The sequence below is a fragment of the Notechis scutatus genome, chromosome 2, assembly GCF_049901735.1.
Source record: "Notechis scutatus isolate UNSWTSFEM ecotype Mainland chromosome 2, rNotScu1.2, whole genome shotgun sequence".
NCBI classification, from domain to species: domain Eukaryota; kingdom Metazoa; phylum Chordata; class Lepidosauria; order Squamata; family Elapidae; genus Notechis; species Notechis scutatus.
In genome coordinates, this window is record NC_142010.1 from 121,041,259 (window position 1) to 121,066,024 (window position 24,766).

At 38.7% G+C, this 24,766-nt stretch overlaps 1 protein-coding gene across 6 annotated transcripts in view; it reads left to right on the plus strand.

Annotated features, from left to right (window-relative positions):
- SLC39A11 (solute carrier family 39 member 11) overlaps positions 1-24,766 on the plus strand; it is a 404,063-nt gene that overhangs the window by 29,146 nt on the left and 350,151 nt on the right. For 4 of the 6 annotated variants that reach the window (XM_087956042.1, XM_087956043.1, XM_026675802.2 and 1 more), the window contains exon 4: positions 5,031-5,189. The exons of the other annotated variants lie outside the window; for them this stretch is intronic. In XM_087956042.1, coding sequence (XP_087812168.1) covers positions 5,031-5,189 — 159 coding nt within the window. The remainder of the gene's footprint in view (positions 1-5,030; positions 5,190-24,766) is intronic. 6 annotated transcript variants of the gene reach the window in all.

The window sequence follows — 24,766 nt, forward strand, 5'->3', positions numbered from 1 at the left end:
GTGACTAAACTCTTTCATTATCTCAGTGGAGGAGCCTCTCCTCTGGACTCACAGGTGGCTATCTGATTGCTTGTAGTGATCAGAAGGCATTGTGAAAGATCTGCAGGCAATATTAGCATCTGGTGGCTACAATGGAGTGACCCATTCACCAAGATCATGAAAAACTACCAGTATGTGGAGTGGAAACTTCTGCATGTGGTAGAAGCAGGATAATTTCCTCGACCACCAGATGAGCAAGTGCCAAAGAAAAAGACCAAGGTAGTACAAGGAAGCCACGTGTAACCTTTCAACCAGATTGACCAGTGAGAACAGCTACAGTTGAACGAAGAGAAGAGAGCAAATACATATGCACTGGGAGAGAAAGGGTAGCCATAAGCTCACCCCACAGTTCTTACCTTCTGAAGATCTCATTATTTGTGGTTTTGCTATTTGCATTCATGATTTGCTGTTTACATTGTTTCATGTCAGAACAGAATCCAGCAAATAATGAGATTACATTTGCAATGTAAAAGTGTCTTAGTATTATTTTTATCTGCTAGTTTTATAAATGTAAATGAGATGTTTTCTTTCACGTTCAAATTGGGGTGGTGGAGATAAAGAAAAATAAATTACATGAGTTTGGTTGATGATTTTAAGTATGAGAAACTTCAAGTGCATTATTTGTATGCCTTTACAATTTAGAGTAATTTGTACTGTGCATGATAACTCTATGGTTTATTGTCCACAAGCCCTTGCATTACCTTTGATTTTCATGGCCACTCTTGCTTACATAGTTGTGCATATTTCTGTTGAATAGAGATAAACTCAATATGAATTCTCTAAAAAAAATTAGGCTCTAAACTTTTCTATCACAGCTAAGCTACTTTGGGCTTCACTTGATTCAGGTTATGATGGATTGTATTTTCCAGTAGACTTGATCCTTTGTTCATGGTTTCCTTACAAAAAGTAAGTTTAATTAATTTGATCCTGGCCCTGGAGTAGGCTTGATTGATATCCTTTAATCTTTGATCAGAGCACTAAAAATGACCCAGGCCTGCTAGATTACTAAACTTTACTGTTCTCAGGTCTTTAACATCAAGGCTCATTTAGGATTCTCATTTTATTTTATTTGCATATTATTGTTTTGCCTTCCAATGCTCACCAAGTCATTTCCCCCATTTTCTAAAGAACAAATGGATGTAGGGAAAAATTTGATAGGGTTTCTGGTGTCCCTAGTTCCCTGGATCTTAAATCATGAGCTGAAGACGAGTGGTTTAGGCAAATGGCCAAAGAGAGAGAGAGAGAAAGAGACTAGTTTATATTTATTATTGGTCTTCCAGTGTTTACTACACAGTGAGTAAAAAAGGCATGTTGTAGAGAGTCTGGGACAATTTGAAATTAAGTGGTTAAGGGCAGAAAAGACTTAAAGCACTTGATTCCTTTAAAAATTACTTCTTTAAAGGAGAGCACTGTTGGCTATTCTTTTTATCAGCATAGGCAACTTAAAACTATTCTTGTTACAAGTAGACTGTTGGTGTAGTTCCCAGTGTCTGATCTGTAAAAGTTATTTTGATGTTATTGCTGCTCAATGGAATAAGTCTGCCAGATTTTTTATGCTAGTTGCTGCACTTCTGACTGCCAATTCCACTCAGGGGAAAAAAGTTTCTTAAGAGTTGAGCTTAATCCATAAAGTGTTCTCATAGAAACAAATAAACACTTCATCTGAATATTATGCTGGTGTCATTTGAGGAAATATGTATATTTAGAACTCTGGAAAATCTATTGTAACCTCTTTGATGTAAAAAAATCATGCTATTTTAAATTACTTTGACACCTACTGTTCAGCTGGATTAGGAAAAGGCTAGATGGAGAGTGTGGGAAGGCAGAGGTTGGCTGATGTACCCTGATAATTACAAAAGTCAAAAATACCAAAAAGAAGTCAAGATCTGCTTCATTGATTATAGGAATGCTTAGGATTTTGTTGATCACATCAAGCTGTGGATTGTACTCAGAAACATGGGAATCCCAGAACATCTCATTGTCCTCATGAGAAATTTACATGCAGGCCAGGAAGCCACAGTACAGATAGAATATGCACATTTTTAAAATTGGAGGAAGAAACATCAATAATCTGTGCTATGTTAATGGCACTGCCCTGCTAGCCAAAATGCAAAGAATCTGCAAGCTCTAGTAATAAAAGTGAAGGAGCACAGTGAAAAGTGGGACTAAATTAAATCAGTGGCAGCAGGTATGACAACCAGTTTTAGAACTGACAGTGGAGATATCAAAGTAGTAGACTGCTTCTTTCTTTCAGGACCAATCATCAGGCATAAAGGAACAACCATTTAAGAAATCTGGAACAATCTGGAGCTGAACATGCTTAAAACTGTAGAGATCAAAGTGGATTTTAGGAGGAACCCTTCTTTATTCTACTATATCCTACAGCACAATATTAGCATCAGAATCCTTCAAGTTTTGGGGTTCTATAATCTCCCAGGATTTGAAATGGACACGCAACATTAGAGTCATTATCAAAAAGGCACAACAAAGAATGTTCTTCCTGCATCGACTTAAGAAGTTCAGACTGCCTCAGGAGCTGTTGATACAGTTCTACATAGGAATTACTGAAACTGTCATTTATACTTCTATAATTATCTGGTTTGGTATAGAAACTAAACAGGACAGGTACAGACTCCAACCAATAGTTAGGACTGCAGAAAAAACAATTGCAACCAACCTGCCTTCCATAGAAGACCTGTATATTGTGTGGGTCAGAAGTGGGGCTGAGAAAATAATTACAGACCCCTCACATCTTGGATATAAACTCTTTCAACTCCTCACCTTGAGCATTACATGTCAAAATAACTAGACATATGGACAGTTTTTCCCCTCGTGCTGTCACTCTGCTGAATACCTAGTCCTTCAGTACTGCATTATGTCTAAGTATTTTCACCCATATTGTATGGCTGTAGTAGTAGTATTATCCTTCTCATCTCCTCTACTACTCCCTCTTATTGGTATCATTATTACAATTATTATTTGCACATACACTGAGAGCTTCTGCATTGGAGAGAAATTCCTTGTGTGTCTAATCATACTTAGCCAGATAAAGCTCAGCCCTTCCCTTCCCTTCCCTTCCCTCCCCTCCCCTTCCCTGCTCTGCTATTCCATCCCATCCCAGTCATAAATTAACACTTGATAGAACAGCCACAAAAGCCTTGGGAAAGATATTAAAATATTAGGATGCATCTATACCTAAAAATATCAGAATTGTGAAACTACAGTATTCCCTGTAACGCTGTATGGAAGGGAAAGTTGGACAAGTAGGATAAAAAGACAATTAACACTTTTGAATTTTGGTGTTAGAAAAGACTCTTGAGAATATTGTGGACAGCCATGAAAACAAATTGATAGATCACTGAACAAGTCAACTCAGAGTTCTCATTTGAGGCACAAATGACAAGGGTCAAATTAGCCTAGTTTGGACATAAGCGAAGACAGGCTCTCTGGCGAAGGCTCTAATGAAGGGAAAAGTGAAAGGAATGAGAGGAAGATGACCAGCAGCGAATGTGAATGGACCCAGTTACAGTGGCAATGGATGCATCATTGGAAGACCCAAAAGATCAATTTAGGGACAGGTCATCATGGAGAAAATCTATTTATGTAGTCACTAAGAGTCAAAAAAGACTTGATTGTTCACATAAATTCCACAGTAGTATGCAATATGATTATACACAGTTCAATACAAATTTTAAACATATACTTACATTGAAAACAAAAGGCAGCGCATACAGAATACTAGTGGGGGGAAAACCCAGTCAATTAAAATACCTCATTAAAACTCTTATGGGGAGGGGATCTGGGATGGATTTTAAAAAATTGATAATTATTTCATGTAGCCAAACAGTGATCAAGAAAATTTAAGATAATTGAAGAAACTGATAAACTGGCATTCTCTGAAGACAGGAATAAATATAGCTAATTGTTCTTCAAATCCTAACAATCATTATCGTGATATATTAAGATTTAGCCCAGGTGTGCTTTTAGAAAACACCTGCTGCATTGCTGATAAGGAAAAATTGAGTTGGTGAAAACAACAACATCCTGTGATAAAATATAGGAATTAAGCAGGAATAATAGTTGGATTGAAAATTGCCAAAGCTTCTGTGCATTCTCAAGAGATAGCTGAAAAATCATTCACTGATCTGCTTAAATTGCACTGCTCAAATTGCACTGGTCAGAGCCATAATGAAAAAGCAGTGGTTGAAACAAGCCTTTTATATTCCATAATAAAATGACCATTTGGTAAAGAGCTTTCAGATTTTCTATGGAAGCCACATATACTGAATATGAAATGACTAAATATGAGATTAGGCTGAATGGCCTCTCCCAGCCCTGTGGTTCTATGATAGAATAGAATAGAATAGAATAGAATAGAATAGAATAGAATAGAATAGAATAGAATAGAATAGAATACTTTATTTGCCAAGTGTGATTGGACACGCAAGGAATTTTTCTTGGTGTAAATATTCTCAGTATACATAAAAGAAAAGATACATTTGTCAAGAGTTGAGAATCATAAGGTACAACATTTAATGATAGTCATAGGGTACAATAAGAAATCAAATCATACTAGGAAACAGTCAATATAAATTGTAAGGATACAAGTGACAAAGTTACAGTCATACAGTCATAAGTGGGAGGGGAGGGATGATAAGGAGTGATGAGAAGATTAACAATAGTAGTAGTGCAGACTTTGTAATAATTGAACAGTGTTGAGGGAATTATTTGTTTAGCAGAGTGATGGCGATTGAAAAAAAATGTTCTTGTGTCTAGTTGTGATTCCTGGGTGATAAGTTGCTAACTTTTAATTTGAAATATTTAGACTCTGCTTAACTTTTAAATATGTTGTATATAAATCCACACTGGTTCCTGCCTCTCTGTTTGGTGAATGGAAATAGATATTAACATCAACTTTCTTTCATTGGGTTCTCGGGGAATTGAGCATAAAGTTGTTTTAATTGAATAGCCTACTGTTTTCCGTTGTTTAGGTTATGCTGGCTGCTTCTTTCTGGTCCCTTCTTGAACCTGCTATTGAGCTAGCTGAGGACTCTGGGAAGTTTGGAGCCTTGGCCTTCCTCCCTGTAGCTGTTGGCTTCATTCTGGGAGCAGCATTTGTATACTTCACTGACCTCCTCATTCCATGGCTGGTGAGTAGCTCTCGAAATCCGGTTCTTCAAGACCAATTTGTAATTATTTTTGGTATGCTGGGAATTACTCTTGGCCTGCCCTGAATGAAACACTGGTACCAGGTAAGGTGTATTCTTTTTGATCCAGCTTTCTTCTCAGAAAGCTGTGGTGAATTTGGGGAAGATAAGAGGTGGAACAATGTTTTTTTGGTGCTTTGTTCCTTTGATGCCTCACTGTGTGTAATCTAAATCACAATTATTATAGGAAGAGTCCAGCACTTGAGTGGTACCATCATGACTATGAGTCTGAATCTGTTTTCCTCACTTCCTGTCTATTGTGAAAACATCCCCCTTACCATTCCAGATAATCTCACTCAGTGATTTTTGCTTTTACTTTATCCAATTGGAACAGGAGTGAGACATTTCTGGCTTTTATAACCCTAAACAACTTGATTTTCTCCTAAATTTTGTTTATAAAGGTCTTGGGGGGAAAAACAGGTGAAGGTTGAAGGAAGACCAGAGAAAGAGAAAAAGACACAGAAGGAAGGAAGATCAGGTGTGAAGGGCTAGAACGGATATGATCTTTTTTCCTGGGTCTTGCCAAGAGATGCAAAAAGTTTAAAATTTCAGGAATCTTATTTCAATATTGAAACATGTTGTGATCTTATTTGCAGTGTGTTCTGAGTGTACTGAAAACATTTTAAGCTTAAACATTTTGAATTCACAATATCTGGACATCATTATTATCCTTCACCATATCAATACCTTCTCTGTCTTTTTGTCTCTGTGTCCTTGCTAGAAGTCAAGAAGCCAAAATCATTCTGTTTTCCCATCTGCCATGTACTTTGTCTCACAATGGGAGGACAGTAAACAGGGAAAACTAGAATGGGCAACGACAAATGGCATTGCATTTACAGTTTTTTTTTTTTTAACCATGCCAGTCTTAGGATATTGGACAATTTTAATGCTTATATTCTGTATTTTTTGTGGTTATGAAAAAGAGAATTCAGTTTCTTTTCTCATTTTCTTTCTAGTAGATGTTTTTTTTCTATTTTAAATCCAAAAATTTTAAAAAGTAGTTTAAGGGAATTCTTACTTTGGAGATTTTGAATTGGTTTTTTGAGCAGTGGTCTATTCCCTTAATTTTTAGCAAAGAGCTAGAACATAGATATAACTGTAAAATGCTGTCCTTATCTTGAAAATGTTTTCTAAAGCTCCTAGTTGGAAGGATGGGATTTAATTAGGCAGAGAGGGGCAGTTATTTTCATGAATATCTTTTACAGAGGTGCAAATTGACAGTCACAGGTAGTCCTCAACTTATATCCATTCATTCAATGACCATTCAAAATTATGATAGAGCTGAAAAAATGGACGTATGCCTGATCCTCAAAGTTGTGGACATTGGAATATCCCTGTGGCCATGTGAATATGATTCAGATGCTTGGATGCCTGGCATGCAGTTATGTTCCAGGAAGCCATGATGTGATTGCCATTTGTGACCTTCCCTTCTGGGTTCCCAAAAGCAAACTCAATAGGGAAGCCGCAGAGAAGGTTGCAAGCCATTCCAATAAGCCACTTTATGTCTCATCCATAGTACACCTCCCATCCTACCCACAGCTGCCGTTGGTCTCCCCAGGCCTTATTTACAGTACATGCAGCCTGCATTGGCCATAGCCTCCCTCACCCCACCCCACACTGCTTACCTGGGATCCCTGCCTCTTCCTGCTTAACCACCCACATGTCTTGAAGTTATGAGGACAACTGTGACTGGTTGGAATTGAATTGAATTGAATACTTTATTTGGTCAAGCGTGATTAGACACACAAGGAATTTGTCTCCGGTGCAGAAGTTCTCAATGTACATGTAAAATTAACAGAATAATGATAATCACAACAATAAAGAAGTAAAATAAAGGAGTAAAGAAGATAAGAAAGATAAATAAGATTACTACTATTTGATTTGATTTGATTTGATTTGATTTATATTGCCACCTATTCGCCCATGGTGACTCAAGGCAGCTTACACAATGTAAAATCATATTTAAAACAAAATAAAAATAAAAATAAAAACAATAAGAACTAACAAAAATAATCAAATAAATTAGTAAAGTACAACAGAACAAAATTTGGGAAAAACAAAACAAAACAAAAACAAAAACCAACTCCAACCCCCCCACCCTGACGACAGCGGGTCACACTAGCCATTTGATGGGTTTCATCCATCTCTGAGTTCCCCAGGCCCGCTGGCAAAACCAGGTCTTCAGTGCCTTTTGGAATAGTATTAATGAGGGGGCCATTCTAAACTCTGGGGGAATGATGTTCCAGAGAGATGGAGCCACCACAGAGAAGGCCCTTCTTCTAGGTCCCACCAGGTGTATCTCCCTCAGGGGTGGGATCCGCAGCATTCCCTGCCTCGCTCTAATGGGTCGGGTAGATGTCACTGGCAAGAGATGTTTCCTCAGATAACCTGGACTCAAACCATGAAGGGCTTTAAAGGTGACAAAACCAACACCTTGAATTGCACCCAGAAGCAAATTGTCAGCCAATGCTGCTCCTGCAGAAGAGGTGATACATGTGCACAGTGGGGTCTGCATAAAACCATGCACCAACTGGAGCTTCTGGATGCTCTTCAAGGGCAGCCCCATATAGAGCACATTGCAATAATCAAGACGGGAAGTGACCAGGGCATGAGTGATTGTGAGTAGGGACCGCTGATCCAGGAAAGGGCGTAACTGGTACACAACCTGCAGTTGCACAAAGGCCCTCCTGGCCACGACCACCACCTGCTCTTCGAACAGGAGTCGTGAGTCCAGGAGAACCCCCAGGGTCTCTTTGGGGTAGTGCCACCCCATCCAAGACTAAAGGTGGTAATTCTCCCTGAACCAATGAACCCCAGACCCAGAGCTACTAGGTCTTGCATTGCTATCGATTGCTATCGTTAAGGAATACAGTCATGTGATGTCACGGTTTATGACCATTTCTCCTAGCAATGTGAATCCAGGCCTCAATTGCCACTGTAACCTGACAATTACTTGTACTTTGTTGGTATTGGCTATTAATTCAGTAGGTACAGGTTCATATAGAACAAATATATATAGCTGTTTAAAGGTCTATACATTTTTTTTAACAAAAAATAATAGTGTTTCAGGAAATGTACCAAGATTTCTTGGCAGATGTGCAAAAAGGATAATTCTGTATGTAATAACAAGTGTCTTGCTATTACAGGAGGACATTTTTTCTGGTTTTTATGAACCAAATCTGACATTTCCTGCTAATAATGAGAAAACTCTTTTATCTAAATTTACCTTAGAGAATGTAGTTAAGTTCCTTTTCTATCTCCTTCCCTCCCTCCTTCTCTTTTTCAATCTCCCTCCTGATAAAGATCTTGCTATTGCAGCTTGTTAATATTGCCTTTTCCATTAAGTAAAACTGAAGTGAGGAAGAAATCCCTTTTAAGGTTTCTACAACATGACTGAACTGCTAATGTATTCTAAATTATGGTATCTAATCAAGTCTGCAGTATTGAAATCAAGGAGTAGGTTCAAAATGCTGAAATTCTGAATTTCCTTCTATCCTAATATTTAATGTGATACTCTATGTGTTTTGTTTCATTGGGTCTCAAACATCCTAGTAGATATTTGGAAGGTTATCTTGGTTTACAATCACCAGTTAGGATTGCATAGCTTTTAGTAAGTAATTCATTTCAACAAACATAACTTTAAATAGTTAATTTCAATCTTCGATGCCTTCTGTGTCTTCTCCAAACACACAGAGAAAAACCTTTAAAAGTAAAATTACTTTTAACATTATAATATAATAAAAAACCTTTTATTCAGGTTAACGACTATATTGCTAGTAAGAAAGGCAACATCTTGGCTTTGGTAGGCTAAATTAGCCACAGAATTAGACATTTTGAAATATTGTAGTCTGGCAACTTCATCGTTCAATTTTAGTTTTGAAGTTCTTTGTTCCCTTTAGAATGGCTATGTTACAGTCAGTTACAGAATGTTATCTTAGTTTGGAATAATTTCTCTCTTTGGTCATTAATTGTTGCTAGTCTTGATCTCAGAAATACATTTCTGTATTATTTTGTACAGACACTGCCCGGTTTGTTTTATGCAAAGCGCGGAAGGGCATTGCTGATGGGGATTAGGTAACTGCCCGCTGCCAGGAGTTCGATCCTGACCAATTGAAGGTTGACTCAGCCTTCTATCCTTCCGAGGTTGGTAAAATGAGGACCCAGATTGCTGGGGGCAATAGGCTGACTCTGTAAACCACCTAGAGCGAGCTGTAAAGCACTGCGAAGTGGTATATAAATCTAAGTGCTATTGCTATTGGAAAATAAATAAGTGAACAAAGGAATGATGTTGTCGAACTCTGTTTAATGAACAAGTGCTTGGTAATTGTGGACTACCTATAGTCCTCATTTACCAACTGTCTATTAGGACTGAGAAGTCTTTTGCTAAGTGGTGTTGTTTGTAATGTGTGACATCATGAAACTGTGACAGGTTATGTCAATTCTGGCTATAGTAGTCAAGCAAATTACCATAGGTTGCCAAGGATGGTATCATGTTATTGTGACTTGAGACTTCTTGCGGGTTTCCCCATTGATTTTGCTTGTCGGAAGCTGACTGAATCTTGCAAATAATGATCATGTGACTGCCACCATCATTAAATGTGTGCTGGTTGCCAAGCACTAGAATAATGATCTGATGACCAAGGGGAATGCTGCAATGCCTGCAACTTGAAGGGCCAGTTGTAGGTCTTATTTTTCAGTGCTGTCGTAAGTTTGGTCACTGAACTAGAGATCGGTAAATGAAGACTATCTACAGTATATGCGTATTGCTATTCCAAGTATCTATTTGTTGTTTCTTAATTCTTTCTTCATCTACTGATCCTTCTAGCAAGGTTCTTTGTATAAAGTTGTAACCAGAGGTGGTATTCAGCAGGTTCTGACCAGTTCTGGAGAACCAGCAGTGGAAATTTTGAATAGTTTGGAGAACTGGCAAATACCACCTCTGACTGGAGATTTTACAATATCCTTCCGCTGCCATCCCCACCAAGCAACCCCCACCGAACCGGTAGTAAAATTTTTTGAATCCCACCACTGGTCGTAACTGAGTATATGACCCACTTCTCTCAGTTTTAGTTAGTTTGATGGTCTTTATGATCTATTTTTCCTCTTGTGCCATCTCTAGGATTTCATGATTGATCTTTTGTGACTTGAAGAGATTTTCCTCAAAACTGTATTTAAAAAAGCTGTCAGCCTGTTCTCAGTCTCCTTTAGTAGTGTCTATGTTTTGCAGTTTAAAGGAGAAATGACCAAATATGGTATTGATCACAACCTGTTTCTCACAATATTTCAAATACGGTATTTGGTTATTCTTAAATTTTAAATCCATTTTCCTTGAGGTCAGAATATACTTCCTGTCTTAAAAACTTTCCTGATAATTTCTATTTTCCTCTTTATTTTTCTCTGTTCCACGTGAAACTAAATAGCTGGACAAAATACCTTTCTTGCTACAGAAGGGCATTATTGACTATGGTTTATATTTCTGAGGGTCTTTTTTTTTAAAGCTACATTCATCCTGGTTTCTTTCTTTATTACAATATAACTTGTACTTTTCACTTCTTTTTGTTTTCTCAATTAGAAGGTTCAGGTTGTGTTCTTTTTCTGTCAGAAGCACAGAATTAGATACATATCCTAAATTGTTTTTATATTACCTATCTTTAATTCCAGAAGTATTGAAGGTCCTGATATAGTGTTTAGTTCATCAAATATTTCTTCAGTACAAACACAAAAAGGAGAGGTGAAAGGACATAATTCTAGTGCATTTTTCTTTTTGATTGAAAACATGTTTGAAAAAGCTCCTTCAGTCTTAAAAGAAATTTGCTCTCAATAATAGATTCACTATCATTCTAATACCTTTAGTCATCCATTCCAAATCCTTTCAAGATTGTGATCAATATTTCAGGTTTTATAGAATCAAAGGCTTCTGAGTAATTGACAAAGCATGAAAACAGGTCTTTTTTGTTTTTCCAAATATCTCTTTGATTATTTTTTGGGACTGAGCATTTTTCACTAGTGCCACTATCTTTAATAAAACCACATTAAAACTTATCACATTGTTCTGTTTTTTTCTTGAATTTCTTAAGAAAAGACTTCTAATACAATTTTTGCTGCCTGACTGATAAGAGTAATGATTCTGTTTTCAGACCATTTCATAATTCTTGTTTATTTAACAATGGGGGAAAAAGTTGAGTGCTTAAATTCTTTTGATAAGTGACCTGTTTCATATATTTGATTCCAGATTTTGGTTAGAATTCTTATTCCCTTTCCCCTAGGGATTTTAAGATTTGAAGTGATTTTATCTATGCCTAATATTTTCCTATTTTTTAGACTTCTGTTGCTTACTTTATGTTCTGATACAGCTGGCCTATTAAAATTGTAAATTTTCACCCTGCATACAAAGAACAATTTTTGCCTATTCATGTGTTATATTTTTTGCAAATTAAAACCATCCAAGAAGTCACAAAGAACAATATTAGGGATCTGCAAGCCCCTCAGGTTGGCTAAATCAGTGTTCATGAATCTACCAATAGAAAAACATTTTATAAAAATGCCAATAGACAAAAGCCTGCCTCAAGTTTTCCAAAAGGTACTTGGATTATCCTTTGTTTTATGGACCATAAATCAAAAATGTGTATCACTATGTTTGGCAGAAGCTAAACATTGCATTCCATAGTAAGAACCACATATTGGCCATCAAGCATTTGCAGGGTGACTTACCGTCTTTAAAGGAAGTATGAATTCTGTTTTGTATCAAAGAATTCTGTGGGAGAATATCAGGCCATCTGTCTGTCACCTGATGTTGAAGCACATACGGTTTATGAAGTAAAAATATGATCCCAGAGAAAGAAGAGTACAAGAAAATAAATGAAGAAGAAAGGGTTTTGCAGTAGCCATGGGAGAGATCTAGACGTAAATTCTATAGAAATGTGTCAGGACTGCAAGAGTTCTGGAAGAGTTCAAATATTATTGTGATGACCCGTAGTCTCTCAAAAGAACCCAAAACCCAAAACATATATTAAAGTCCGGTAAGGCCTTCAACTTAACTTCACTGTTTTATTTGGCACAGTTTAAAATCACAAAAGTAACTAGTGAGGCAAACAGAAAACCAAAACAAACGCATTAATGAGAGTTCCGAAGCAAGCCAAATAACTAATCATAAACTCCAGGAAAATAATTGAGGAGAGTCCATGGGAAGAACGCCAGCACAAATAAACCTCTTTCAAGGTGAACACTAAAATTGACTCCTGCAAATTCTAACTGCGTAGTTGCAAACTTATATACATAGCTCCCACCTGCAAGCCACGAGGAGGATCATGGTAATCTCCTCTTGAGTAGACCTTGCTTTTCCCTGATCCTCTCCTCCCTGCATGACCTAGGATGGATAGGGGATGGGCCTGGATCCTCCTCTGACTGCTCAGCTGACCTCTGCTCTTCCCCAGCCTCCTCCACCACCTCTGGAGCCACACTCCCACTCCCTGTTGGCTGTTCCTCCTCTTCCTCAGAGTCAGACTCCACCAGGGGCATGACAATTACTGTGTTGAAGCAATTTACCATTTGGTGAAAATGGCAGGCCTATGGACTTTACACCCCGACCTGCAAACCCCCATAGGCCGAGCAATGCTCGTTTCCTGCCACCGCAGGTATCGCTTCTATGGATGTCTTAACAGGACACTTGGCCGCAAAATGGCCTCGATTGCCACAATAGAGGCATAAACCATCACAACGACGTCTATTCTTTTCTACTTGAGTCAGGCGAGGGCAGCCAGCCCCCAACTGCATGGGTTCCTCCAAAGGCACTTCCACCAAGGGTGCCATCTTGCTGAAAACACATACGGTCTCTGTTGTCGCACCTGTCATTGCTGAAGTCTAGCATCGATACGAAGACACAAATGCATGAACTCCTGAAGGATGTGAGGGCATTCAGTGTGCGCCAACTCATCCAGGAGCTCCGATGACAAAATCTCCTGGAACTGGTCTAATAGTGCTGCCTCATTCCATTGTAGATCCTGAGCAACCATCCGAAAACTAGCAATATAATCCATGCGTGAGCCACGTCCCTGCTTCAACTCTCAAACATCTGTTTGTTGTTTGGCTTCGAACAGGCTCCTCAAACATGGCCTGAAACTGACGGCAAAACTCGGCGTAATTGTCCAACACCTGGTTGGGCTGGGTCAGCAGAGGCGTTGCCCAGCGTGCTGCAGAGCCTGACAACAAACTAATCAAAAACCCCACCTTATCCCGGTCAGTGGGAAAGTCCTCAGGCCGAAGGCTCATGGAAAGCTGGCACTGCCCAAAAAATGCTGGAAATTGGGCCAGCGAACCATCACATTTATCTGACACTGGCACTTGGCATTTTCGGCATGGCCGGGCAGCTTGCATTTGTGCCACCTGTGCAGTCAAAAGAGCCACTTGCTGAGTTAACTGGGCAATCTCTGCTCTGAGCTGATCCATGGTCACCCCACAAAAAGCAAAAATAAGCTGAAGGGGTGGCAGGAGTCAAAATGTGATGACCGGTAGTCTCTCAAAAGAACCCAAAACCCAAAACATATATTAAAATCCAGTAAGGCCTTCAACTTAACTTCACTGTTTTATTTGGCACAGTTTAAAGTCACAAAAGTAACTAATGAGGCAAACAGAAAACCAAAACAAACCTCATTGATGAGAGTTCTGAAGCAAGCCAAGATAACTAATCATAAATTCCAGGAAAATAATTGAGGAGAGTCCATGGGAAGAACACCAGCACAGATAAACCTCTTTCAAGGTGAACACTAAAATTGACTCCTGCAAATTCTAACTGCGTAGTTGCAAACTTATATACATAGTTCCCACCTGCAAGCCACGAGGAGGATCATGGTAATCTCCTCTTGAGTAGACCTTGCTTTTCCCTGATCCTCTCCTCCCTGCGTGATCTAGGATGGATAGGGGATGGGCCTGGATCCTCCTCTGACTGCCCAGCTGGCCTCTGCCCTTCCCCAGCCTCCTCCACCACCTCTGGAGCCACACTCCCACTCCCTGTTGGCTGTTCCTCTTCTTCCTCAGAGTCAGACTCCACCAGGGGCATGACAATTACTGTGTTGAAGCAATTTACCATTGAGGAACAGAAGGCAATTCCACAGTAATGTGAGACTGATCTTTAATTACTGGAAGCTTTTTGATTCACTTTTAGTATTACAGATACATAGAAATTCTGGTCGTCCCCCTCTCCCCCCCGAAATCAGGAAAGATATGCAAAAATTCAGAAAATCCAAAAGTGGTTGCATATCAGAGGCAACTACCAACAGTAATTATCTGACCATTATGAAATTGTTGAAAATGTTATAAAATCTTGCTTTCTCCAAGCTGTTCAATTTGTGACTTTAGAAATTATTATAAAGTCTTACTAACAATGTATTTCAAGGTAACTGTCAAATACATCTAACTAAATTCTCCATAATCTAAGCATCTTTCTGAAAAGTTCTTTGTTAAGAACTCATAACAACAATGTATCATCACACATTACTTTGAATTCTTTTTCCAATACCAAACCTATTAGCTTAGATACTGAAGGACAGTGAATTATTCTTGGATTGTCTTTTTTCTTCAAACTAATTCAGAGAGGATTCAAAAGAACCTATTAAAATGTTCTTACCTCCAACAAAGAGTTGGAGCAGTTAATAAAAAGGCATTTTATACAAATTAGATCATAGCAAAAAATAAAATAATATGTCATAGTCTTATATATAAAAGATGAATAGTGTAAAGCAGGGGTCCCCAACCACCGGGCCGCGGACCGGTACCGGGCCGTGGAGCACTCTTTACCGGGCCGCAAAGAAAAAAAAATTAAAAAAATGGCGGCTTTCTTCGCCTTCGGTGAATGCTGCTGGGATCGGGATCAAGGACACAAATGAAAGAAGGGGAGGGAGGAAGCAACCGAAGCCTGTCCTGCTCTCTGGCTCAGCTCTCTCAGTCGCTTTCTCGCTCCTCCACCAGCCCAGGAAGAAACTGCTTCAAAGAAGCCGGGGGCTTTCCTGTCGCCGCAGCTTCCCGAGCGCCCGTTTCACCCCACCCCACCCGCCCGCCGCTCGCGGTTCAATCCACAGTGCTCCGTTCTGCCTGCCTGCCTGCCTGTCTGGTTGTTTGGGAGCAGCTTCGGCTGAGAATAATAACTATTCGCCTCTTTTTATCAGCCGAAGCTGCTCAAACGAAGAAGGCAGGCAGGCAGGCAGGTAGAACGGAGCACTGTGGATTGAACCGCGAGCGAGCGGGCGGGCGGGGGGGTGAAACGGGCGCTTCGGGAAGCTGTGGCGACAGGAAAAGCCACCCCACCCCCACCCCGGCTTCTTTGAAGCAGTTTCTTCCTGGGCTGCTGTAGGAGCGATAGAGTGACTGAGAGAGGAACGAGGCAGACACCTGAGGGAGGGAGGGAGGGAGACACCTGAGGGATGGGGCTGAGGGAGGCAGGACCAAGGCGCTCCCTGAACTTGGTGGTTTGCTGGCAGACGTTTATTACCCGACTAGGTAACAACATCAGATGTTACCTAGTCAGGTAATGAAACGTCTGCAAGCAAACTACCAAAGTCGGATTCTCTCTCCTTCCCCCCGGTCCTTGAAAAATGTTTCTGCTTGAAACAGGTCCCTGGTACAAAAAAGGTTGGGGACCACTGGTGTAAAGAATTTATCTTAAGGGAGCGAGAGCCCTTTGCAAGCTAATATAGATCATGCAGAAATATAACTGTAAATCTGGATTAACTTTCTCCTTACCCCTGTTGCAGACAAACTGAACTTGGTGATTTGTGTCAAGTGGGAGAAAAGGAACTATGACATCTCTTCTGTCATTGCTTACCCTTGTGGCAGAAGATGCTTCCAGGTCGAAAGGATTAGCCAGTGTCATCATTGTTGCCTGGGTGGGATGCCCAATTGGGGGCTCCTTTCATGCAACTAGGAATAGAGCTTCGATTGCTCTACTCCTGGCTCTACTTGAGTTTTTAATAGATTATTTCATTTTTTTTTTTTACGGAATGGCAACTGGCTGCCAAACAAAGCAAAGCATTAATTTTGGCACCATTTTTATTTAGAACAATGCCTCTGGGCCTCACTTAAACAGCATAGCCTTTCTTAGAAAATGCAGATAATGGATGGCTTAAAAAACAGTGCTTTGTTTGAAAGTGTGATCATGTGTTCCGAAAAATAAAGGAAAGATGTGAACTTTTAAAAAAGGTTTTGAAATTATCTCTCTCATCTGCCTGTCTGCCTGTCATCCATCTATCATCTATCATTTCTGCCTGACTGCTAGCCAACCAACCAACCAACCAACCAACTTATTATATATGCATTATATATATATATTCTATCTTAGTTATATGTTCCTCTTTCCAGTTTTTATACTTGTTTCTTTCTTTTTTGTCTTTCAGTTTATGAGAGAGTTCTTTATGCAGCTGTGCTGGTTTCGTCTGGGACTTCTTATTTTTATTTTTGGGGGATGGCATTGTCTTCTTCATATCCTGTTGATGACCCACTTTATTTCTTTACTAGCATAGAATGTTATGTGCTAACCTGGTATAACTTTACGTCCAACCTTACTCTTGAACTGTACTAGTAACATTCTTACTTTCTCATTCTGAAATACGATAAGGACTGACCTGAAGGGCAGAGGAGGCCTGGTTGTTATATGAGAGAGAATTCTTTGCTCTCTGATATCTGTTCCCAATTGGTCCCTTTGGTTCTTAACGCTGTCACAAGACTATAGAGCTGTACTTATATTGCTTTATTGAGTGATAGGCTACAGATATCTCCAGGGCTACAATCATAGGAAGCATATGGGCAACCATTTGGTAATCTGCTCTTTATCGCATTCTGTTGCGAAGAGCAAGGAGCACTTTCTACTGAATATCTGAGAAAGCAGGCTGACATCCTTCTTTCTGCTCAGCAGCATGATCCAGATGTCTTGCTTGTGTGCCATAAATAGCTGTGTTTGCTCGTACTATAGTTAAAAGGGTATTGGATCTCTTCTTTAATCTTTACTGTCAAGGTATTATATAGGAACTGAAAGGGAAAGGCAGCTTTTGCAGAAGGAATCTATGCCGTACATGAGTTGGGTGACCAGTGAATGAACTTTTTCTTCAAGGTGTAAGCCTATTCTTTCTTTCATTGTGTCAGAATAAAACCCTAAAAGTCTTAATTTATGGTGGTTATCCAGGCTTCTCTGAATTGACAGCGTTTGTCTACCTGCGTCAGTGTCAGGCTCTGTTAGGGATGAAGGAGAATGCAAGATGAGCTGTTGTCTTCATTGTATTGAAGCACCCAGGAAAGGTTTTGAGAAAGATGCCTGAGGTCAGGCAGACAATGCAAAGTGGTACTTCTGTTGCTGTAGCAGCTCAGTTTACTTGTTGTGTTTTATAATTCTTTTGTGGAGTAAGCTTAATTTACTGTCTTGGAGAAAATTACACCTCTACAATTCTGGGTTTAGAGATAACCTGTGAAATTTTATTGGTTTTAATTTATGGGGCCTAGATATGTGATGTGCTCAGTACCAGTTGAGGGATATCAGTTGACAGTATACTTACCAGGTTCAAGGATAAAGAGAATTGGTAAATAGAAGACAAAATCAATAACCTTCTGGCATTTCCTCTTCTAATATACAAGTGATCCTCATTTAGCAACCACAATTGGGCCTGGAACTTTGGTCATTCAGTAAAATGGTGACAAAGCGAAACTGCAATTGTGCCTACAATCTTTATTTCAGCTTTCTTTTCAGGTTTCCATAATTTTCCCGCCTTTTCTCTCATAGGACTGATGAAAACAATGGTACTGGGCAGATGCCCCTAAGAATCCTGAATCTGAACAATGTGTTTCTTCTGTTGGAAATGCAATGAAAATATTTACATTCTTGAAAGATATCTAGTTATTGGATATTCTTATGGGAGGTGAAAACCTTTTTATGTGTACTTCTAAAACCTTTTAGATGTGGCTCACTGAAAATATAATCCAAATTGCTGGTCTTCCTGTTTTCTTTATGCAACAGTTATCTCTATTAGACTTGACAAGCCCTTGCTCAGCTTCCCTCAGAGAAAAGAAGCAGATGGACACTTCGTAAATATAAACAAGTGTAATGTCAAGGCTTTGTTAGGTAACTGCTGTATGAACTCTGCTGTAATGAAAGTTGGAAATGAACATCTAATACACATTCTTCCTCTTTTATTCCTCCATTACCAGTTGAGGGATATCAGTTGACAGTACACTTACCAAGTTCAGTGATAAAGAGAATTGGTAAATAGAAGATTTACAATCTTTATTTCAGCCTTTTCTTTGCAATCCTGTGAAGATTGCAAATGCGAGGATTGGTCATGAGGTTTATCATCCATATATATTATTTAATTTAATAATGTCTGTAAGTTATCTAGCATTGCCTCTAGTGAAACAACCACTGTACGGGTTTAATAAATAAAGTAAAATAAAGCTACTTTTTCATCATTGCCTAACTGTACATGATCATTAAACAAGGCACTTAATAAATGAGGATTACCTGACTGCATGATCTAATGAAAATCTGAATAGCTAAAGAACGAATGATGTCCATATTTCAAATGGGGCAGTTTGGATTTCAGCATAATAGCAACCTTGTATTAAAACGGGAAGATTGGATTATTACTGTAAAAAGTGAGCAATTCACTTTTGGATACTCAGATTTCTGAAGCCCAGAATTCCAAATATGCTGTTGACATTTTATGGTAAATTTCTAAGAAGGAGAACTCAGATTCCCTACTTGTTTTGTCAGTAAGGAGGAAATGATGTATCTTTGTTTTCAGCTTCATTAGAGCAAAAATGTTGCCAATTTCAGTGATGTCACTGCCTCAAGAATAGCATTGGCAGTGCCAATTTGCAACACAAAATAGTAATAGTAACAATTTCAGCTGCTACTACTGTAGTACAGAAATATGGACAACCCCCTGCCAACCCCTGTTTGCCACTAAAAAATATCCCATCTTGTGGTAAAATGTTATTTTCTGGAGTTAAATAGATGGTTGATTGACATTTGGATTTCTAATAGTTCATGCTTGAATTAGTGTGGACACAGTGTTGAGGACTACATGGAATTTGAGAAATTACAGGATTTATGAGGAACCTATATTATTTCTTGCAGTTCAGAACAGTGGTGGGATTCAATTTTTTTTACTACCGGTTGTGTGGGGGTGGCTTGGTGGGCGTGGCAGGGAAAGGATACTGTAAAATCTCCAGTCAGAGGTGGTATTTGCCGGTTCTTAAACTACTCAAAATTTCTGCTACCGGTTCTCCAGAACTGGTCAGAACCTGCTGAATACCACCTCTGGTTCAAAATGCTGTATCTGCCATGGGGACCACAGCCTTATCCCCAACTTGTTTGCTGTAGGATATACAATGAATGTATTTTCTCTAGTGGAATGTAGGATAGTGACGTCCAGATAGAGAAACAATAATGACCCTCGTTATGAAGGACTTGCTATCTGATTAGTTTTGGATAATCTGTTGTTTAGCTTCTGCAATACCTGCTCATTTTTTTCTGGACAGACTCCTGCATGAGGTACATGTACATATATCCTTTATTGTGGGCCCCAATTCTTTATTTAAGTTGTAGAAATACCAGGAAAATACTTCTGTGGGATTACATAACTGCTAAGCATTGATTGCAACAAAAATTTATTTCGTACTCCAAGGGCAAGATTATTCAGTTTCTTCTACCATATTAAGCATTCAATTCCTCAGAGTGAGTTCTTGTGCCTAAACTATGTTGTAAGCGCAAGTATTCGGAGTTCATGAGACTTGCATGAAATTCTTGAGCAATGCTTGGAAGCTCCACCAGGGATCTGGAGACTACTTAAATTTGTTAAGTTCCTCACACAATGTGCTTGTTTATCTAAAAGTCATTAGAAGGAGGGGTTGGAAAAGAAAAGAAAACCATGAAAGACGCCACTATAATGTCATTACTATGCATGCAAGATAGCATTTTGTTCCCTGTTTTAATTGCTGAGGGAGATTGTAGCCAATTCCAGTCAGTATCTCTTATATGGAACTGAATGTATTTTACTTGAAGTATTCTCTTCAAATGTTAACTTGTGGGTTGTGGGGGAATAAAATATATGGTGTGTGTGTGTGTGTGTAAAACAACAGTAACCCAAAAGCTCAGAACATTTTTATTTGTATGAGTTAAACCTCAGACCACCCCCACCCCCCACCCTCACCCGTACACAATAATAATATATTGGTGAATTCTTTAGTCTTCTTTGTCTTCTTGGAAGTTTTGGGGAAATGAATTGTTGGGGTTTTGTGGCCTAACAAAACTAATAAATAAATAGTTTTTTTTTATTCTAAAAGCATAGCATGTTTTCCCAGGGGCACTTATACTTTTTGAAAGGAAATTGAGCACCTAAAAGATCAATTTGCACCCAATGCATGAATCAAATGAAATCAAACTGAAGTGAGTTCCTCTTGCTCAGTGTTAGTGGAACATTTCCAGAAAGAGGTGATGACAATGATTTGGTGATTAAAAAGTAGGTCTTATAAAGAAACTTGAGTTATTATGCATTGAGAAGAAAAAAACTGAGAGGGATGAGATAGTATCTTGCTCTTCAAATACTTGAAATGATGGTTAGAACAGTAAGATTTGTTCTTTAGTATTCCAGACTGTCAGACATGGAATAATATCTTTAAATTAAATCAAATTCCAATTGAATATTAGAAAGTTAGAAAAAAAATCAGACAACTAAAAGCAGCTGGACAATGAAAGCAGAGAGTAATTGGATGCAGGATAGGTGCCTGTTAATGTTGTTTTAATTCTGGATACCTAAACAAGAGGTTTTATTATATGTCCCACCAAATTCCCAGCAATTCTGATCCTGCAACATACTCATTTTTTAAATAATGTTCTTGTATGTTACATTCCATAAGGCTTTTTGTTTACAAGAACTTGTTCAGACTACTACTTTTTGTAGCACTGTATTATCTACTGTGATCTGTAGTGGGATTTTTGCCAAAACTAAACAGAAGGGTTTTGTATAATCTGCTATCTGATTCTTTTTAACAGAAAGTAGCAAGTACTAAATCTTTAATTTTGTACTGTATTACAGAATAATGGTCCTCCCTACATTTATGCTGTTTTCTGATTTTATTGATTTTAAATTGCATTCTATTATAGCTAGTCCTTGACCTACAACCATTTTTAGCGACCAAAGTTAAAATGGCACTAAACAAAGCAATTTACCGATCCTCACACTTATGACCATCATAGCATCCCCTATGGTCACATAATCAATATTTAGGTACATGGCAACTGTCACATATTTATGATGATTGCAGTGTCCCGGGGTCACGTTATTGCCATTTACAACCTTCCCAGCTGGCTTATGGCAAGCAAAGTCAAGGTGGGAACTTGGATTCACTTAGCAGCCACATTATTCGCTTAACAACTGCAATGATTCACTTTATAGCTGGGTTAGAACAAAGCACCATTTGTTAATTTCCTTCATGTTGTCAGCCTTCCATAATTTTCTGGAACCGTTAAATAAGAGTTACACTTTTTCAAAGTTAATCATTTACCAACATGTGCTAAAATTATTCATGCCCAGATCTTCAGAGATAGTGGTTTTTATTTTTTGTTCTATGGATTCCATAACTGAAAGAGCCTTAATGGTAGATGATGTCCTTGAAAATAAGTCCTTCATCATACCTACAGCTTTTGCGTGCTTTTCACATGCATGCATTTTAGTTAATTCCCATGGTTCCTACTGTGACCAGAAGTTATGGAGGTTAAAGTCAACACATATCTGTAGGCAAGGCATCAAGTTAGAAAAGATTGGTGTAGGGGGAGGGGGAGTTAGTTTAGTAGTAGTTATCTGGTCCTGGAACGTATTACATAGTCTCCAAATAGCATGCTAGGAGTTGAAGATTCTTATGGATTCATCTCTATCATTAGAGTAAAGAATGCTATATTGTATGAATCTTTTTGTTACAGCAGCTAGAATGTCAGGCACAGAGGTGGTATTCAGCAGGTTCTGACCAGTTCTGGAGAACCAGTAGCAGAAATTTTGAATAGTTTGAAGAACTGGCAAATACCCCCTCTGACTGGCCCTGCCTCCATCTATTCTCTGCCTCCCAACTCCCAGCTGATTGGCTGGGTCTTCTTTTGTTGTCCTGCACAGGAGAACGGATCTGGAAAGCAGGTTAGTGGGGTGAGGAGGGAATGGGGATTTTGCAGTATCCTTCCCCTGCCACACCCTCCAAGCCACGCCCACAGAACCAGTAGTAAAAATTTTTGAATCCCACCACTGGCCAGTAGTGCTCCTGTCTTGATGATGGTAATAAAAAGGTACTCATAAAGTGGCCTATCGTGAAATGTACTTTTCATATATACATCATGTCCACTTGTATCTTAACCTTGTAATTGTGGCTTAAAGCTGCTTTTTAATCTCTGTACAGAAGTTTAAAATGCTGTTCAAAGCTGAATTCTGATATTTTAGGTTTTGCTAAGCTTGAAACCCCAATTAGGGTGCTCTTTGTATTTCATTTAACTAGACTTTTATATTTCATTTTGAACATGCAAATGTTGCCTAAGAGCTTTGTCTGTAGGATGACTCAAAACTTGAAAAATAAGTGACTAGTTCTGTAATTATATGAATACTTTATTATCTGAACCGTATTAAAAGAAAATTCTGACTCTCCAAAAACCAAACCAAACAAAAACTCTCAAAGATGCCATTTGCCTGTATCTTGCAACTGGAAAGTTCATAGAACTGCAGGATTCTCTTGAAGTTTTTTTTTTTTTTTATCAGATAAATAAAATTACATGTGATTTATTGACTTTCACATCCAGAAGCACATTAAGAAATAGTCTCTATTTATTGCTTCCAGGATGCACGTTACATTTGTGTAAGTGACCTTGAATGTTCCTTTTTTAAAATGGTTGTCAGTCAAGATGAAGGCTTTATTTCCTTTCGGATGAGGCATGTAAAACATGAAACAAAATTGCTTCCTTCTATTCTCTCTTTCCAGTTGTTAGGTTTGCTTGACAACAGTGCTGATATTTATTGCCTACCTAGAGTGGGAAATAAGAGTATTGTCACGGCTTTTGTTTAGACTTTAAAAACTCGCAATAAAATGCTAGTGAGACAAGATTTTATTTCATCCATCAGTGACAACAGTAGAAAGCCCATTGGAAGCAAGATATCTGGAACTGGCTTTTAGTTTAAACCAAGGATAGCCAGCTTGTTGACCTCAAATTATAGTTACAATTCCATATTGTGAACATTGGCAGTGCTGGCTGGCTGGCTGGAAACGTACTGATGAGGATGCTTACTTCTGGGATGGCTAATGTTTGCCAAAGCTTTCAGTTTAATTTTAGTGCCCAATTCAAAGAGTTTTTCAACTTTCGCTGCTTATGTTTTGTTCCTTGCAAGTGATGAAACCTATAGAGGAAAAGTATAGCCATGTCTTTAGCCTCCATGTATGCTGTTACACATGTTTGTGACATATCTGATTCTAGGATTTCTTTTAATTAGAACACCAGATTTTATATCAAGACAACACCTGTCAAATTCAAGCAACCGGAAGAGCTCTGAGAATGAGTCAAATAGATTTCTTTATTGTTGGCCGCCAGTTTACAAGAATCTCACCGGACTGACTGTCTTCCCTTGGGAAAACAGCAGATATAGATGTAAGAGCTTGACTTTCTTCCTCTTAATGCATGGGTGTCAAACTTAATTGCGTCATGTAACGTTTCATGATGTATCGTGACATTGTTTGCCTTTGCGGAGCCAGGGTGGGCGTGGCCTATGCATGACGCATCCGACCTGCGAGCCACCAGTTTGACACCCCTGTCTTAATGGATTCTAAGGTGGAATGTCTTTTAATATACATGCACTCCCCCTCCCCCCGTTCCTCTCCTTCAGCCAGTGGTTTGACCACAAAAGCTGGGTACTTTAACTAAGCTTCTGTATATAGATATGCTGCCCAACATGCAAATGAAGGAGTTGATCTGAACAACCATTCATATAATATTCTTACCTAGAATATGCTTAGAATGAGCTTTTAAACCAGAGCTACTTTTTTTTCCCTCCCTGAATCTTATGGTTTCCTATGACTTCTCCCAGTACTTTCATAGATTCTCTTAAAAGGCATCAGAATTATTTCTGGTTCTCTAATTTTGACAGTTTCACAGCATATCATTGAGTTGTGCATTTAAATACATTTGTTGAATTTTAGTGGCTTATTGTCATACAGTGTGGGTTGGTTCACATTTAAAAGGATACTGTGACTTTCACTGAGGCAGAAGAACTAGCATGAGCTTTGGACTCATTTCTCTGCTTTTGGGTTTGTTAGAAGGAGATGCAAGGACCTTCTGCTTCTGAAGAAATGTATTTATTACATCCAGAATCAAGAAGCTTGTTAGAAGGAATTAGGATCAAGATGTGACTTTGTGTCTGGGTTTGTTCTACAAATAAGGGTAAATTGGAAGGAGTTCTGCTGTCAACAAATAACAATTATATTTTTGTTTCAGACATTTCTTTTCAAGTTTATTT